Source organism: Rhinolophus hipposideros (assembly GCF_964194185.1).
Source record: "Rhinolophus hipposideros genome assembly, chromosome: 4".
Lineage (NCBI taxonomy): Eukaryota > Metazoa > Chordata > Mammalia > Chiroptera > Rhinolophidae > Rhinolophus > Rhinolophus hipposideros.
Genome location: NC_138050.1, coordinates 79,473,440 through 79,489,575, shown reverse-complemented (window position 1 = coordinate 79,489,575; position 16,136 = coordinate 79,473,440). Strand labels below are relative to the sequence as shown.

The 16,136-nt window shown below is 33.3% G+C and overlaps 1 protein-coding gene across 6 annotated transcripts in view; it reads right to left on the bottom strand.

Annotated features, from left to right (window-relative positions):
- The window catches only part of MYCBP2 (MYC binding protein 2), a 251,054-nt gene that overhangs the window by 88,089 nt on the left and 146,829 nt on the right, over nucleotides 1-16,136 (bottom strand). For all 6 annotated transcript variants that reach the window (XM_081045566.1, XM_081045567.1, XM_081045571.1 and 3 more), the window contains 5 exons: nucleotides 14,226-14,275; nucleotides 11,892-12,064; nucleotides 10,499-10,643; nucleotides 6,601-6,816; nucleotides 1,340-1,395 (listed from right to left, as the gene is read on the bottom strand). In XM_081045566.1, the coding sequence (XP_080901692.1) occupies nucleotides 1,340-1,395; nucleotides 6,601-6,816; nucleotides 10,499-10,643; nucleotides 11,892-12,064; nucleotides 14,226-14,275 (640 nt within the window). The remainder of the gene's footprint in view (nucleotides 1-1,339; nucleotides 1,396-6,600; nucleotides 6,817-10,498; nucleotides 10,644-11,891; nucleotides 12,065-14,225; nucleotides 14,276-16,136) is intronic.

Genomic DNA, 16,136 nt, shown 5'->3' with positions numbered 1-16,136 from the left:
AAAATGTAAATCATGTCTCATTCCCCTGCTCAAAACCCTCTTAACTAAAGATGCTTAGAAGAAAATTCAAACTCCTTAAAATGGCGGACAAGTCCCTTTATAATATGGCTATCATGTACTTCTCTGTTGTCATCTTTGATCATTTCCCCTCTTGCTTACTAGTCTCCAACCCTCATACTTCTGTTCCTCAACACATCAAAAGCTCCATCCACCCCTGATTTTCTCTGCTTAGAATGAGCTTTCCCCACTCCATCACTATCAAGTAACCATATTTATTATTATTATTATTATTATTTTGTTTACTTATTTATAGCTTGTTTCTCCACAGGAATATAAATGCCATGAGAACCAGCAGCTTGTCTTGTTCATACAAGTATCCCAGAGCCTGTACCAATGTCTTCCATACAGTACATGCTTAATAGTGTTTGATGAATGAATAAACGTGTTTATTTAGATAAGAGACCATTTTAATTAGGTTTAAAATGCCCAATGAATATGAAAACCTGTTTACTGGTAAATGGCCAATTTGTTCATATTTAACATGTTATATATCTATACAGTTCATATTTATTTTATAACATCATGTTTCCACTGTATAGACATTTTGTAACTAAAATTAAGCCAGAGACAAAATGCTACTTCCCTATTTCTAGACAGTCTCAAAACTTGGATATAGTGACAAAAACCTCACTAGACTATGCCTTAAAACTTTACTTTGCATACATGTCAGCATAAAGTCATACTAACCTGCTAATTTCTAGTAAGTCATGTGATACATGATATAATAAAACGTGTAAGTAATTATGCTTTCTAAGATTCACTTTGGAACTTTTTCTAAATTCTATGGAGGTGGTCTCTCGAAAGTATAATCTATCTAACAATTTTTTTCAAGCATTATTTTAGAAAGTACTTCTCCTAACCAGCAAATAAAATAGTAAGTCAAAAAATTCTGGAATTAAAAGAATTACTCAGGGGCTGAAAAATTAAGTCCTCATAAAATTAAGATCTCATAACTGAAATTGCTCTGCAACTCATTAGGTAAAGGAAACAAAAACAGAAAAAACGAGCTAATCAACCCTAAACAAGCCAATTTATATATTTTGAATAGTTATTTTTTCCTACTACTTTAGTATTATGAAACATATTGGCAGTATTACAGTGAATATAAATACATTCTACCTGAAAATCCACACTTTATAAAATTTGTGGTAAATCTCTACTGGGAATTTAAAAAATGCTATATAATATTTATTTCTGGAAAATAAAGTTGAAATGCAGGATGATTTTAACTGCAAGCAGTTGACAAGTTTTGAATATACTTTGAGGAAATGATCCTTACCTCTTAGGAGTTGGTGATGCAAAACGCAGTTCTTCAAATGAGTAATTTTCGTAAACCTTTAAGAAAGACACCAGTGAGAATCACAAAATCTTTACAAACATTCTTGATTAATGCAGTAATAGAATATTCAATAAATGGTACTAAGACAAATGGTTATCCATATAGGAGAAAAAGAAAATTACATCACACCATTTACAAAAAATAAATTCTAGGTGTGTTAAAGACCCAAATGTAACAAATAACACCATCAACAACATCAGAAGAAATCTGAGTCCACTAAAAACTTATAAATTTCTCCAAAACAAACACACTTATAGAAAGTCAAAGATAAGCTTTCATCTGGGAGAAGAGGATTTGTAATTTACATAACCAAATGGGAAATGAATCCATAATATATAAAGAATAATCAATACAAAAGAGAGAAACAACACAGAAGTGAATAAAGACAAATCACTGAAGAAGAAATCTGAAAGACCAATAAACATTTCAAAAGTTATTCAACTAGACCGGAATCAAGGAAATGCAAATTAAAACAACAACAAAAGTGCTGATGAGAACATTAAATATCTAGCATTTTGAAACACTGCTGGTGCGAGTATAAGTTTTGGCAATATTTAATATAGCTAAATACATGCATTCCAGCAATTCCACTTCTAGATACATATCTTGGAGAAAAAAATTCTTCAAAAGGAGACATATACAAGAATGTTTATTTCAGTACAGTTTATAATAATGAAAAAAACTAGAAACAACCTAAGTGCTCATTAGTAAGAGAATGAACAAATTATAAAACAGTAATACACTGGCATACTCAATTTAAAGCAGTTAAAATGAATGAACTACATACAGCTCTATGGCTAAATCTTAAAAACAGGGTTGAGCAAAAAAAACACTGGCAAAATGACATGTGCATATGACACCATTTTTATAAACTTCTGAAAAACACAAACAATTCTAAATATATTGCTTATGGATAAATTTGTATTCAGTAAAGTATAAAAAAATATCTGGGAATGAGAACCATTACATTCAGGATAATGGGTACCTTTAGGGAAGGGGTGGAAATGGGACCAGGGCTGCAATTACAACTATAACAATATGTTTCTTAATAAAAATAATGAAAATATCTGAAAAAATTATGGTGAAATGTAAAGACAAAAATGGACTGCAGGTACATGAAACTTGTCACATTATTCCCAGTACTTTTGTATTCCTACAACATTACCATATTTATCATCTTTCAAGGTTCAGGTAAAGTTCTCCAACTGCTCATTCACTTCTCACTTGTACTACAATTAGTAAAGGGAAGCATACCCACCCCACTCAGGGCCCCCCTTCCTTTTCCCCACCCTTTCCGTTTTCATAAAAGTGATTTAGAAATAATTTAGCTGCTTTCACCTGGTAAAAAGTTACAAATGAGAACGATGTAATTTAAGGTTAAGTCTAGTAAGAGTACAAAGGTGGTAATAGCAGGAAAACCCAGGTTTCCAGACTCCTACTTTCCCTCCAATACACATTATTTATCTAGTAATGAAAGAATATATCATATTTCCCTTTTCCTCCTCCACAGTATTTGGATCACTACTGAGTAGCACACAGTACCTGTGAGTCGGTGATAATTTCCTGGAACATGAATTAATATCTCAGAGACAATTTGGGAATGGTATTCTGTACATGCTCTAACCCTGGGCTACTCAGAACATTCTTAAAATACTATATTCAGTTCTGGTAACTAGATTTTCAAAAGAAATGATACAGATGGAAGCATATTCACAGGAAACTAAGAATAATCTGGGAGGTAAAGAGGCCAGAAATTAAATCCCTAAAAAATTGAAATGAAATGTTTACCTTTGAATTCTTTAACAGTGGACAATTCATCCAAAACTCCAGCTTTTCAGCTCCTTAATTTCATCAACCTCAATAATCTTAACTTCATCTTTATTTTGGTCACTCACACAAAAAGTCATAAACCCGTGACATTACTCAGAATTGTAACGGCCTGCTCAGTTTTCTGCCTCAGTGACCCCTACTATATCAATTTTTAAATTTCTAGTCTTCACCCCCTCAAATTTCTCTCTCTGAATCCTCTTTCATTTTCCTTTCCAAACCAATAAGGTTCCACTGCCCTTTCTTTAATCGCCAAACGCTAAACTCCCTTCTCTCACTATTCATTTGTTGAACAATCAGGCAAAACCTCAAAGCTGAATCAATCCAATGATTATCTTATCCATATTCATATGATTCAGACTGTACTGCATTATCTTCAATTTCAACTAATTCTTGAAGGATCTCTTAAAATCTTTCTGATTAGTCCTCCTTAATTCTCCACAATGACTGTTTTATTTTTCCCCCTTTGTTTCAAAATCTTGACCCTAAGATTCATCAATCCTACCTCCAAAGTAAAGCATTCAATTACTATTAGAAATAATTTTTTTGGCTGCACAACTTACAAATTACCTACATCCGTATTATTTTCTTTTCCCTTTCCTGAAAGAGTGAAAGTGGCAAAACACTACATTCAGTTCTGGTAACTCGATTTTCCTATTTAAGGCTAATCCCTCCACCTGCACTCTAGACACCATTTCATCTAAGACTATCTTCCCAGTTTCCTTCCTTTCAATTGTGTCCTCATCAGTATTAAAATGGGTGAGTCTTTGTATACTTAATTCTAAACTCAAAGGCTTTCACTCAGTTCCATGTCCTCTGTTTCTTTTTACAACCAAACATCTTGAAGGACTTAATCTATATACATCTTGCCTCTAGCTATTTTCACCTGCTGCTCATCAGTCCACCAAGCCTCTGAAACTGTCCCTGCCAAGATCATGAGTCAGTGTCACTAGATCCCTTTCAAAGCTTCACTTCTGCAGCATAGCATTGTTAAACCTTCTGAAAGCACTCTTTCTTTGACATGCCACAGGTGGTTAGGAAAATCAAATCTGAAGTCATACTCCTCGCCATTGGTGTGGCCACAGACAAGTTATTTAACCTCTCCAAACTTCAATTGTAAATGGGAATAAAACCAGAATTTATAGGGTTGTTGTGAGGATTAAATGAATTATTATATGCAATGTGGCAGTGAAAGTGGCAAAAGTAAGCTCTGGTCCTGTTGCCACGCAGTAGCCTACCCGTCTGTCTGCTCGTACCTGCCCCTAAAGAAAGGAGAGTCTGTGAGACGGATCCTTTCAGGGACGTTGCTTCACCTTTGTGTTTACACCTTATGTCTCCCTGTTTGGCCCCAAAGGATGGCTGGTTAGTCAATGATGGGTATGATTCCCCCTGGGGGGAACGACCTAAGCCAGACACAGCTGCGTGGGGACCATCTGGAGAACTCACAGAGTCCATAGAGGCGGGCACAGCCCCCCACCTTTCCCCAGAGGCTAAGGAGAGCCTCCGCCTCTGTGGCTGCATTCCTTCTCACAACCTGCAGGGGAAGTGACTCAGTGATGTGCTCTCCATCTATTCATATGCATAAAGGTTTTGTCCCTTGGGGAGGTACATACATCCTGAGACTTTTGGTTCCTCTGCCTGCAGGCAAGGGTGATTGGCTTGAATCAGTTTCCTAGTACAATGTGTGAGATTCACAGATCTTGAGATTAATAAACTTTACTTCCTCACCTAACTAATAAAAGCTATGCGTTGGCCCGATTTGGGGCTCAGTCCTTGAGGGTGGAGTCCCTGGGCCTCGCCTGCACTCTATTTTTGGCTATTGTGTTTCTTAACCCTGCGCCGCTCTCCTCGTTCCCCACAACCCTTGTTGCGCTGGACGTGACATGGTCCTAGTTTAATCTCTTATCGCTTTGGCTAGTATTCTTATCAATGCTTGATTTTTCCTTTGCTTTTTTCCCTTCCCTTCCTTCTCCGGCCCCTCTCTTTCTTTCTTTTTTTCTTTTTTATCTGTCTTGTAAATCAATGTTTCTCAAAGGTTAGGTTCTGAATGTGAATTACTCTGCATATTTTTTTTATATACAAATTCTTGAATCTCTCTCTAGAGTTAATAAATCTAAATCTTTTGATGATTGAAAAATCTCTTCTAATAAGTGCTCCCGATGACTGATATAAACAAAAGTTTGTGTTTTTGAAATTATTTATTTATTTATTTATTTATTTATTTATTTATTTATTTATTTATTCTTTTTAATGTAGACAAAAGTTTGAGAATCACTGATATTGGTGTTTTTCAGGATCCTGTCCTAGTACTTCTCTCTTCACTCATGGAAGTAGCTATCTACCTTTCTAAGTAATCCAACTGCTGATTATTCTCAAATTCTTTTCTGGAGAAAAGAAGTGACTGATCACTGCAGGTTTGTAATTCAACTTCCTTTTGTATAAATCTTCATATGGGTATTTCAGAGATATCTAAAACTCATCACATCCAAAACTATTATCTTCCTCAACCATAACCTACCCCTCTTCCAAAATGATCAACCTTACTACTCAAACTCAAAATGTGAACTTCACCTTTTATGTCCTTCCTCTTTCTCTTTACTCCATCCCCATTAGCCACCAAACCCTAAGGAACCTAAACATCTCTTGAGTTTAGTCTCAAGTCTCACTAGTCCAAGGGGTCAGCGTATCTCACCAGACTAAGTCAAAAGTCTCCTATAGAGACTTAAACAAAACCATGTCTCTTGATTATCTGCCCCATTACATTCTCCATATTCTTTATAAAAAATCTAATGGTGTCATTTCTCTAAATGAATGCCTTGAATGGCTCACCATTTTACTCTGATAATGGCAAAATATCTAACTTATGGTTCAAATAATGACCATCTTTATAATTCAGACTAACATTGCCTCTGGATATTACTAAAAAAGCTGGATAAAATATATTTATATATGTTTTATATCTATCTAAAAGCATCGATAAGCTAAAAAGCCGGAAGTCAGAAACCAAAAGAGATGAGCCTGGCATTTGGGAGAACCACAAATTGAAGGATGCTAAGGGCTATGTCCTAAGAATAATGGTAAATTGAATATAGATAAGTACTTTTGCAGGAACTGAATTTCAGTTTTCAACCATCTCAGTCTCTGATTGGATTAACTTGTTCTGTTATTGGTGATCCCCTCTGGACATCTTTTAAAAACAAATGAAAACCCTCTTTGAAAGAAAACAACATCATTCTAAAAAATATGCTGCAAATTTTACATCAACAACTCTCTACATCTGCAATTTTGTGTCTGAATTTGAATCACTGCAGCGTTTGTTAAATGAAGAAAGGGTGAAAAATAAATATTTTTTCTGGTTAAGTAAAATAAATTACCTTCATCATTGTTATGGCAATATATCGAGCTTCTTTCACTATCATTGGTTCATAGGAAACATCCAGCTTTGGTGAGGCCAACCCGCCAAAAGTCATGTCAGTGTTAGAAGATACAGCAGTTACTGCAGGACTGCCAGGAATCCTTTGAGGTTTCTTTACTTGTTCTTGTTGTAAAGATGTTTTTTTCTGAGAAACAGGAACGGCTTTCACTTCCACCTAAACCAAGATATTATAAAAGGCAAATATTATTATTATATAACTGTCCAGGACACATCAAAAAAAGCAATTTACAGTTATGGACCCACGATTCTATAAATTTTTTGTTATCAATGGCCCATCGTGGGCATTCTCTTCAAAGGCTTATTTAATAATGCCAGAACGACCTTAAGATGGTTCCACAATATGAATATGAACACAGTGTAAAACAGAGAACTTGTTTTTTAGAATAAATAATCATAGCTATCAAAACATAAAATAAAAATAGATGCCACCATTAATAAAGTACAGGAATGCATAGTAGAATGAATCTACATCGAATTTTTGCAGGGACTAACATTAAATTATTTTATCAGGTAACTTAAGTATAAATACTTTCTCATCATCTCCACATATTTTGAAGTGCTAATCTCAATTTTAACCATTCTGCAAAGGAAAATGTACTCCATTGATAAATCTTAAAAATTAACACATAATAATACAAATCTCATACCTAAAGCCTAAAGAATTTTATTTACTCTAGTGAAGGAAGAGTACTGTTAGACAGCTCTGTCATCAAATAGATCAACCTATTTGATCTAAGCAATCTAATTAAGCTTTCTAGCTCAACTTCTTCAACAATAAAATGAGGTTATCTTTCATCTACTTTACTGTACAGATGCAAAAAACAGATTTGCTAATGCATATTAAAACAATATGTGAAAGCACAAATTATTTTATAAACAATACTTCGAAATTCTTTCCAGGAATTACAATAAAACATTTTATTGTTGCTTGTATGTTTGTTTATGCATGAGCAAAAACCCCTTGATAGACAACCACAAAGTTACAAGCAATTTATTATTAGCACTGAGCTCTGACCCACTGAGAGCTAACAGGCCACCTGCTAAGCAATTTAAATGCCACTTTAGCTCATCAGGTGTCATCCTCATTCTTAAACTCAAAGCTTCTTCCGTTCCTTTCAGACACCACTTTTGTGGTTAAGAACAGCTAATTCAACAATAAGATCTTGACAGAAATAGTAAGGGTAGTATTGATGAAAGTAACAGCATGAGTTTAGTAATCCAGGAGCATCCCAGAACTGTGGAATATCTTTAATGTTTATTATTCTTATTATTTCAATTCTATGGAGTCAGTACTTTGCGACTCTGACTACCAACATAAAATTAAGTGCAGCTGGCAAATATGCTCCATTAAATAACCACAATCTTTAGTTGGGGTTATGAGTGATCAGTATTTGAACTGACATGCTGCCCTAAAAACATTACAAATCCATCTTATATATTTAAAACATAGAAATTTAAAGGTGTATTAGTAAAACTCTTCAACTCATATACACTGCTACTATTTATATACATACTATTTTGATTCAATCTTTCTTTAAACAACTACACTATATTTACATAAATTAACATTTGAAGTATACTTACTTGGCTGTGTACTAGGAACCCTCAAGTAAATAACTTAACAATTTTATACGCTGACTACTGAGATATTATACAATGATAAATATTCTGCTTTCTTTTATAAACTGCTTCTTTAAACATTTTTTTTGTTATTCTTTTATTTCCTATGTGACTGTCTCTTTTCACTAAAGAAAATTTTCTTGGAATAATCATTTTTATAAGTTAAAAAGTAACAATAACACTTGCTACTTAAAGCATTTTAGATCTCACTGAAACAGCTACAAACCAACTTTTTTGTTTCAAATAACTGGCTGTTATTACATAAACATATTTAAACAAATTTGGTAAATCTAAAATGCTCCTAAAAGTTCATGTACTTTCTATTAGGCTGAAAATAAAAACAGATTAAGTTAATTTTGTATTCAATATGATATTAACAAATTAAAAATCAATAAGTATGCAAATCACATTTCCTAAATAATGTTTTCAGGACTTTCCTAGATATGGTTTCTAAAATAGAAATAAATCTGATATAGATTTTGAGCATAATGAGTAAGAAGTTTAGTGTAAAAAAGGGCAGAGTAAGAGAAGCAAAATATACAGGAGAAAAACAGGAAGGACAGAAAGAGAGATAGGACAACGTGTGGGGGGAAAAAAAAAGAAAAAACAAAAAGGAGGACAGCATAAAAGATAAAGCATAAAGTCTGACTTGAAATGTAAGCTATGAACAACCCAGATACCAAAACGGAGTAAGAGACAGCAAAAGGTGCAGAGGAGACATAAAAAAAAAAAATACAACTCAAGAAAGACTTAAAGCATAACAGTATGAACATTAAAGAGAAATGTTAGGCTGACAAGGAAAATGGTAGTCTCACAAATAAGGAACTTACTGCGTGGGCTCAAAGACTGGATTTAACCATTCACTACATACACTTAAGTGAGAAATTCATCCATAAATAAATACATTAGCCTTTTAACATATTAGTGTATTGTATTGTGATAAAAATTCTGTCCTTGGAGTCATTTCTTTTTTGTATCACTATCAGGATTACTTTATTCTTTACTTATTTTTTTTCTTATAATTTGCTTTTTGCTTTCCAGTGAATTCATAGTAGGCATGAAATCACTTTGATGGGGCACAATCTTCCTTAAAAAAGATGGAAAATGTAGTGCAGCATACTGTATAAATATATATATGTTATATGTAATTAAGAGTATATTCTATTCCATCCTATCCATGTTATGTTTGAGTCATGACTGAAATCCTTACTGTGGGTCATGACCAAAACTGTGACAGCCACTGGTAAAGCTTAATTTTTGTACAAGATCAGGGCAAATACTTTTCCATACAGTTTTATTTACTGGTCTTAAGACATGTGAACTATATATCTCATGTCTTTTTTTACTATCAGTCAGGTAAAAGGTTTCATTAGCATTCTGCTTCTTCATGGTATAAATCAAAGCATGTACCAAGTAGTTGAAATAGTTCTACTGAAAGTAATAATGAGGTAAACTTAGCTGCTCTGTAAGTAAAAGAGATTTTGTTGCTTAACCAACTCTAAGCTCCAATCAAATTACTTTACAATACAATTTTGAGGGACAGGGGCAGCTAGGGATTGCCTAAAATGTTCATTCAATATTGAGTTTTTGAGAAATACAATAAGTTTTAAATGAGATACTTATATTAACAGATTATAGCACAAAGGACATAATTTTACACATTACAGTATACTCTAATGTTATTATTAATTAATGTCTCACGGAAGAGATATACAAAGAACTATATTCATCAATACAACATGTGACTATTTCCATTCCTCATTCTTTTACAATCCAAATTCACTTATTCCTAATTTATTTAGTAAGTATCATTATATTCCAAATGTTATTTCAATAGTACCAAATGCAGAATATATCTGAGTCTTTCAAAGAATAAATACAACATTTTTAAAAGTATTCTTTCATTGATTTATTCAATCACTATGTATTGAGGGCCCCCCTGATACGTGCGTAGCACTCTTTATATGGACACCTTCTTATCCTTCCTTTGCATCATCATAGCACCTAGCAAAATGTAAAACCAAACAAAATGTATCTTGGAAAACTGCATACTAAGTAACATGAACAAGTCATTTAAACAACTTTTCGGCTTCCTCCCTTATATATATGTAAAGAAGTTTCTGTAAATGGACTCTAGGTACTTGCCATTTCTAAAATTTTATTAGTTACAATAGTCAGTGAATTGCTGTCTATTAATTTAATTTTGATATAATTACCTTCATATTGGGAACATGTACCACATCCCCATACTGGTCTTTCGTTTGAACAGTTATGGTAGTTGGCCAACCACAACGAATATCATCCTTATTCAGGATTAAAGATGTTTTCTGAGGATCAGCATAGGAATCTGGCTGAAGCCACCTAGCAGTAAGGAAAGAAACAAGCAAACAAAAAAACCAGTCATCAACATCTTCCATGATTAAGTCAAAAGAATAAAACATGTATCAAACAAAATACTAAATCATAATCTTCATCTTTGATTCAGTAATAATGACAAGTATCTTCCTTGGAAATCGTTAATGACAAATTAATTTTAAAATATGCCAAAGCACATGAAGATTTCTAAGGTTTAAAACTAAAACAGAAATAATTTTAAAATTAGGAAACAAAATTTTAACTATGGTCGAATTAAAATAATCAAGGAAATGAATTTAGGTTGAATGTAATTTAAAGTCCCAACGACACTCATTCTTATTAAGGGAAGTCTGCCTTAACTTGCCAGCCTGAAAACCTGCAAAAGAGCAGCTTCTCTGCAAAATTAGGGGCAGAAATGGCATTCTGTTTCCTTGAGAGCAGTCAGGTTAAAGATGTAGATGTCCTGTCCATCTTCTCTTTACATAATGTCTCAACTATCTTCCCTCATTGCCTTCCCTTCCATGTAAATTTTGCCAATTTTCTATACTTGCGGAAGCCATTCCTGAACTCATTCCATGATCTACATTCAAGTTGTTCTGTGAGATAAGTAATAATTCTGCTACATGTAAAAATCTACAAAGATAACAAGGAGGCTGGCAAAAAATTTTCCATTCGTCTCTAATCACCATTTTTGGTTTTTAAAACTAAAGAGTAATCTCTGCATTTTTAAAATTAAAAACAGAGAGAAGTTAGATTTCTACATTAACTAGAATAATCACACAAGCCAGCATATTTTTTTTCTTTATCTTAAAAAAAGCAAATAGCAACAAAATAATTGAGAACACTATTAACATCAAATGATTTGATTTAAATTCTAAATTTATATTTGTATTAACTGGAGATTTGAAAAAAACCACGTATTAAAATAAAATACAGTGATAAATCTGGGCATTTAATTAGATATGAAATACTACTAGCCGATACGCAGACTTCTCAATTATACATGTTCCACGTGTATTTTAATAAATAAAAGTTCCTGTAGGAAACTTAAAGATAATCAACTAACAACTCTCATATATTTTAAATATATTTTGAAATATTAACTACCATTTTATATTTCAGCAAGTTCAAAAGACATAAAGTAGATTATTTGAGACAGCATGTTAATATCCGAATGACTCTCCTTTCATTTCTCTTCAGCAATGAAGACAGGCAACCCTCGAAAGAAAGGGATTTTTACTTAAAGTGCGTTACCTTGCAAGCCTTCCACCACTAGATCCTGGAACACAAGCAATAAAATCATCCAGGAAGGACTGTTCATTGCTTTGGATTTGAAGTGGTAAGTTTCCTTCCAGTGCCTCTAATATAGTTGGTGAATGAGAAAGAGCTAAACCCTTTCCAAGAATACCAGAATGGGTTTTGCACACCTGTTAGGTGAAAGAGAACATTTATATACTTTAAAATATAAAAGCTTAATTACATGAATTTCTGAACTTGTACACAATTTTTGATAGGCCATTTTGGGGACATAATTTTCTTCCCATGTCCCAGTGTTCCTTTAGCTTATAAAGTAGAAAATTTCCAGGAGGAAAAAAATATGGAATACTTCCGGTGTTTTTCTTCTCACAAAAATAAGTGATTTATGAGAGATCTGCATGGTAGTTGAAATGGTGCAGCTCCTCCCACACTATCTAGCCCTCTACACGTTATATCCCCATTTGTCAGGGCCATGGCACACTTCTGTGAGCAGCTGTGGAGGTCTCCCTCTTTTAGTGTCCCCATTATTGGCAGCTATCATGGGTAGGTTGTATCTGTTCTCTTGGGTGGGTGGGTACCAAGGTCTTGACTTGGGCAAAAAGTGGATGAAACTTAATGGTGGCTGCACATCAATTGCATCAGCCTGTCTAAACCTGATTCAAGTTAAGAAAAAGAGGTAGATAAAACGGAAAGGTTAGTCCTTACCTATCTGGCAAGCTAGCTTATGTTTTGGAAAGACCTGCTTTAAATTCTGAAACTCTAGAAACCTTTTAATGACTATATAATAAATTTCAAGACAAAATATTTCTCATAGAAAAGGACTATACTTCCAGTACTAATTTATACAACAGTAACTTCTGCTTTCCATGAGTTACACAATTTCAAAAATCATAATCTTTGAAATCAAACAGACCTGAGTTTGAATCCCTGTTTTGGTCAAGTTATTGGTATGTGCTTATGAGCTAACAAGTTACAGACCTTCTTGAAAATGTAAAAGGTATGAACTGGTGATCAAATAATATCTCTATTCTGTGGTTATTATAAAATTTAAGTTAAATAACACACATAAAATGCACACCACACTGCCTAACAAGTAGTAGGTGTTTAATATACACATTAGATCACCACAATGATTACCTTACAAGCCAAAAAGGTGGTCAATTTGGGACAAGTAGCATAATAAAGATCTCTTTATTTCTGGCCTAAATGACATTTTATAAACCATAACAATCCCTGTAATGATGAATAATATATGAACTCTTTCATGGATCTCCTTAACTAGAATTCTGTCTGACAAATATTGTATTAATATTTATTAAATGTTTGTTGAATTTTCATTTTTGTATATTAAGGTACAAAGATTTGACTTTTCTTTGTTTAAAAACAAAAACATAAGCTGGTGGGTTTTCAAAACCCAGAAGTTTCTTAACATTATTGAGGACACCATGACTCCCTACGATTAGAGCATAGTGATCTAAATCAAAGACTTTGTTACCAAACTGGCAGACGTCAAATTCTAGCTCAGTTGCTTTCTAGCCGTGTGATTCTGGGCAAATTACTTAAATTCTCCTTGCCTCAGTTTCCTTATCTGTAAATGCAGGTAAGAGTCTCTAATTCATAGGGTTGGTGCGAGGACTAAATGAGTTAAAAATATGTTAAATGTATGAAACAGTACTCAATAAAGAGCAAATAAATGTTTGTTTTTATTATTACTGCTGTGATCAATTTATTTCAGGAAATACATATAAACCATTAATCGTTTATAGATAAACCAGGTATTAGAAGACCTAGATACTAGCCTCTGCATCCCAATTAGCTGAATTCCTAGACAAGTCACATAACTTTTCAGAACTTTAGTTACTGTAATTGTAAGATACGAGAGGATATTGACCTCAAAGTGTAACTGCAAAAACAAGTAAATAATAAAGATATTGTAAACTACAGAGTGCTCTACAGGCATTATTTAAATTATTACTAAATCTTTTCTCCCCTTTTTCCTAACTGGTAAATAAAACTTTCAAGATCCACTTTCCACGCGCACAGCTCTGCAAAGCCTTCCCCTACACCCCTGGCACTTAGTAGCTCTTCTTTCTCCCGGAGGATTCACAGCTCACTCCAGAGTTAGCACCCACCGCAGTACAGCAAGGGCTCACACGTGTCTCTCCCATCAATGGGAGAAATGATAAGTTATTTATCTGTATAATCGCCAATAACTAGAATGAAGTATTTAATGAATGAGTCCTACTTTCAAGGAAATTAATGTTGATCTGAATGAATACACAGCTTTTAAATTAATGTACAAAGTTTATCCTTACAATACTTGGACAATACCTGTAATGCAGCCTCTTCAAGAATTTCAAGATCTTCCTCTAATTCATTACCTGTTGTGTAAATAAAAGTTTTACTAAAATATATCAATACTTAGTTTAACTTTCTAGTCCTTTGCATTCTTTATACCTTTTTCACAATCCTGATATTCTAAATTGAAAAGAGCTAGTATCATTCTGCATAAATCTGTGGTTTACATTTTAAAATGTAATTTTCAGTGTGAATATAAGCTGTAATTCTCAAGATAATACTCAAAATGTATCCAAGTGATTTGCAAAAGATTTATATTTATGTATATAAATGAGTAACTTTTGAGTATTCCTCATTTTTCACACACAAAAAAATGAAGAAACTGATTATTCAGAATCTGAGCATTGTTATTTTGACTAACTTATAGAAGAGCGATATACATTTACCAAACAACAGTAACTTGCAGGAAAACCTAAGGTAGTAACTGCACCTTCTAGCCATTTTCTCCTTTATCGCTTAACATTGAACATATTTTAATTATTTTCTTTGATAGTTTAATTTATAAAATATTACTACTAAAGTAATAAATGTTCAAAGGAAAATATTCAAATTATACTGAAGTGTAAAGTGAATAATTCTGATACCTCCGCCCTCCTAAACATACACAATGTCGACAGTTTGTTATGTACTGTTCTAGAAACTTCGTGTGCAAATAAATGTATGTATGTGTCAACATACAAACGTGCACACATACACACATATGTATACATATAGAAGATGATGTTCGCTAAAATGGGACCTTCTTCTGCAACTTGCTTTTCCCAGTTAATATAATTTGGACATCTTTCTCGGTCAAGACATAGAGGTCTATTTTTTTCTTATTTTTTTAATAGTTGCATTTCCCACTGTATGGACGAACCATTACTTATTAAACAGTTTCCAATTGATAGAGCTTTTGTTATTTCTAGGTTTTCTAATCACAAGCACTGTTATATTAATCTATCTTACAACACATTTTTTGAGCATTTGTACAAGTATGTATAAGGAATTGCTACATGAAGTATATGCATGTAAAATTTGAAAAGTTATTGACAAATTTCCTTCAAAGTGGTTGTACTAATTTTCCTCATGTAAATAAAATACAAGATGTCTTATTTCCTCATTCATATATCAAAATTAAGTAGGAGCGAGGAAACTGGGAAGGACGAAAGTGAGCAGGAAGAAGAAAGAGGATAGAAATGGAAGAGTAGAGAACGGGAAGAAAGAAAGGATCAAGTGGAAAGGGCAGTCTCAAAGGGAAGAGATATAAACTTTAATGCCTTTTATTCCCAAAACTATGAAAATACAATATTAAACCATGTATAAACATCACAGAACTAGGAAACATTTTTAACTTTATTTTCTTATTTGCTATCTTGATTATAAATCAACTTACATATTATATCACACAAATCTGTATCATATAAAGAGGTATCACTTCCGCCACTGCCTCATTTCTCTGTTCTGCTTCACATGAAAACTCTTCCAAAGAGCTATCTATATTCAACCTGACTCCCTAGTCTTCCTAACTTTCCATTCTCTCACTCTGATCTAAAAATCCTTTGTATTTCTCTCATTTTACTGATGTATTTCTTATTGAATACATAAACAATCAAGAAGTTATTCAATCCAATGACAGATTTTAATTGACATCTCAGCAGCATTTAAAAATCCCATGAATATCCACTCTGCTGCTTTTGCTCCTACCTCACTGGCTGCTGCTCCTTCAGTCTTTTTGCGGTTTTGTTCTTCCTATTAAGCCCAGCTTTGAAATTTTGGCCCAGTTTTGATCCCGGGCTCCTCTCTTCCTCATTTGCATTCTCTTCCTAGCTCATCTTTCATATGGTCCCATGTATTTATTTATTTACTTTGACAAGGATTTTAAAAGTTTTTATTTTTTAAATT